We start from the raw sequence: 2,599 nt of genomic DNA on the forward strand, positions 1-2,599 counted from the left end.
CTCAATGAGTAATCTCAAGGTCCTCAAAATGGGGTGATAAAGATAGCACCTCCCCCCAATACACTGACAAGAGGATTACATCATAGGAGGCAAAGAGTAGGACCTCAACCAGTACCATCTGTCGTTCATCAGGAGCAGCCCCTTGAGAAGGGCCAGGAATGATGCAAGCTGATGACCTTCCTCCATCCGGTGGCTGACCTCTCCACGTCACACCTCACTTCAGGCACAGCCTCCATGCAGGGAGCCAACCTCTCAGCAGTGACCGAATTCATCCTCATTGGCTTCTCCACCTTCCCCCACCTTCAGCTGACATTCTTCCTGCTGTTCCTGCTGATGTACCTGTTCACGCTGCTGGGGAACCTGCTCATCATGGCCACCATCTGGAGGGAGCGCAGCCTCCACACACCCATGTACCTCTTCCTGTGTGCCCTCTCCATTTCTGAGATCCTCTACACCTTTGCCATCATCCCACGCATGCTGGCCGACCTGCTCTCCACCCACCACTCTATCGCCTTCTCGGCCTGCGCCAGCCAGATGTTCTTCTCCTTCACATTTGGCTTCACCCACTCCTTCCTGCTCACTGTCATGGGCTATGACCGTTATGTGGCCATCTGCCACCCCCTGCGTTACAACGTGCTCATGAGCCCCGGTGGCTGTGCCTGCTTGGTGGTCTGGTCCTGGGCTGGTGGCTTAGTCATGGGGCTGGTGGTGACATCAGCCATTTTCCACCTCACCTTCTGTGGACCCAATATGATCCACCATTTCTTCTGCCACATGCCACCTCTGGTGAAGTTGGCCTGTGGGGACATCTCCATTGTGATCACAGGTGTGGGTCTGGTGTGTCTTTCAGCCCTTCTGGGCTGCTGCCTCCTCATCCTTCTCTCCTATGCCTTCATTGTGGCTGCCATCTTGAGGATTCCCTCAGCTGAGGGAAGGCACAAGGCCTTCTCCACCTGTGTGTCCCATCTCACTGTGGTGATTGTGCACTATGGCTTTGCTTCCATAATCTACTTCAAGCCCAAGGGTCCTCAGTCTCTGGAAGGAGACACGCTGATGGGCATCACCTACACGGTGCTCACTCCCTTCCTCAGCCCCATCATCTTCAGCCTCAGGAACAAGGAGCTGAAGAACACCATGAAAAAGACCTTCCTCAATAAATTCTTTCTTCATAGTTGCTGAAATGTCTGATTTTGTAGCAAGGGATGTGGCAGGTAGAGGCACTTCAGTCTATAATCCGCAAAATGGGCATAATCATGCTGCACTGGCCATGATTCCTATACATGATTTTTCCCACTTACCACTAATTGAGTGCTCTATATAAATTCTAGATATCTGTTTTCTCTCCTTTACCCCAATCCAGTTGACCTCATTCTTTCTGAATTCAGTGGAGTCAAGGTCTCCCCAATATTGACTTTTTGAGTCAACTTCCTCCTTTTTACTGTGCCTAAGAGTGACATGAAGAAGGGGGTGCCTATGTCCTGTGTTAAGCTACCTATATGCAGGGTTTATCTTCAATGTGTGAAGGAGGGATGCTTGCTCTGCTCAAAACAATAAGGTCATAAACAGCAACAGTGGTTTGGTGCCTGCTGTGTACTAATCATCGTGTACTATTTTTTAGATACCTACTCTCTCATTTTATTGCATTGAGAGGAAGAAATAATTTTTAATGGAGGAGTAGTTTTTCATTTCAGCTCTTCACATCTTTGGAGGAAGGATGTCTTCTCCTTTCAGTTGCTTTTGTTGACTGAACCGAATGATGGGTCTAAAGATACAAATTACAGAAAGAATAAAGAGGGGATCTGAACTTCTTCTAGGATAATAAATATGCAAAGAAATGGGGTAAGACATGTAAGAGAGAAGGGGAACTGCTGGTTAGTTTGAGGGATAGGGGAAAAACCTGATTGCTGGGAGTTTCAGGGACTTAGGAGAGATGATGGACCCGGTGGCTGGTGAAGAAATTTGGGGAAAGTGAAGGAACTTAAGTGGACATGTTTATAAGGTGAATAAGGCTGCCATAATGTACCCGATGGAAATATCCTTTCCTGACTCCCTTGAAATCCTCAATAAAAATCAATTGCATTTTCACGAGCTGTGGAGTCAGACAGATTAAGCAGGGGTGCATCCACAGGCTGTGCCTGCTTCAAGGGAAATGCTCAGGAAGAATAAGATAGCCCCTTTGGGTTACACTCTGTTTTTAAATGAGGCAGTGGATGCAGTGAGGTTGGGAACTTGCCCATAATCAAGAAGGTAGGGAGGTTAATGGATGTAGAATGAGGTCGATTGAGTGGGTCTTCTGTGGCAATGTGTGTCCAATTTGAGGATAGGCCAGCATCATCTGGAGGGTTTGTTAAATCACAGGTTTCTGCACCCCACATCAGAGTGTCTAATTCAGCAAGTCCTGGGGAGGGGGGACAGGGGGCACTTTAGAATCTGCATTTCTAACAAGATCCCATGTGATGCTGCAGCTAGGCTGAGGATGACATCTTGGGAACCATTAGTCTAAAGGATCCTTATCTCAAAGATGAAGACACATATGTAAGTTGGAAACAGAAGTAACTATCTCTCTCTCTCCCTTTCCCTCTCTCCCTCTTTTGTCTTT

The 2,599-nt window shown here is 47.7% G+C and overlaps 1 protein-coding gene across 1 annotated transcript; it reads left to right on the top strand.

Moving 5' to 3' along the window:
- On the top strand, positions 235–1,179 carry LOC100524789 (olfactory receptor 10H1-like). Its single transcript, XM_003123459.1, has one exon. It carries the CDS (start codon positions 235–237, stop codon positions 1,177–1,179), a length of 945 nt encoding a protein of 314 aa, XP_003123507.1.

The sequence above is a fragment of the Sus scrofa genome, chromosome 2 (genome assembly GCF_000003025.6).
Source record: "Sus scrofa isolate TJ Tabasco breed Duroc chromosome 2, Sscrofa11.1, whole genome shotgun sequence".
Classification (NCBI taxonomy): domain Eukaryota; kingdom Metazoa; phylum Chordata; class Mammalia; order Artiodactyla; family Suidae; genus Sus; species Sus scrofa.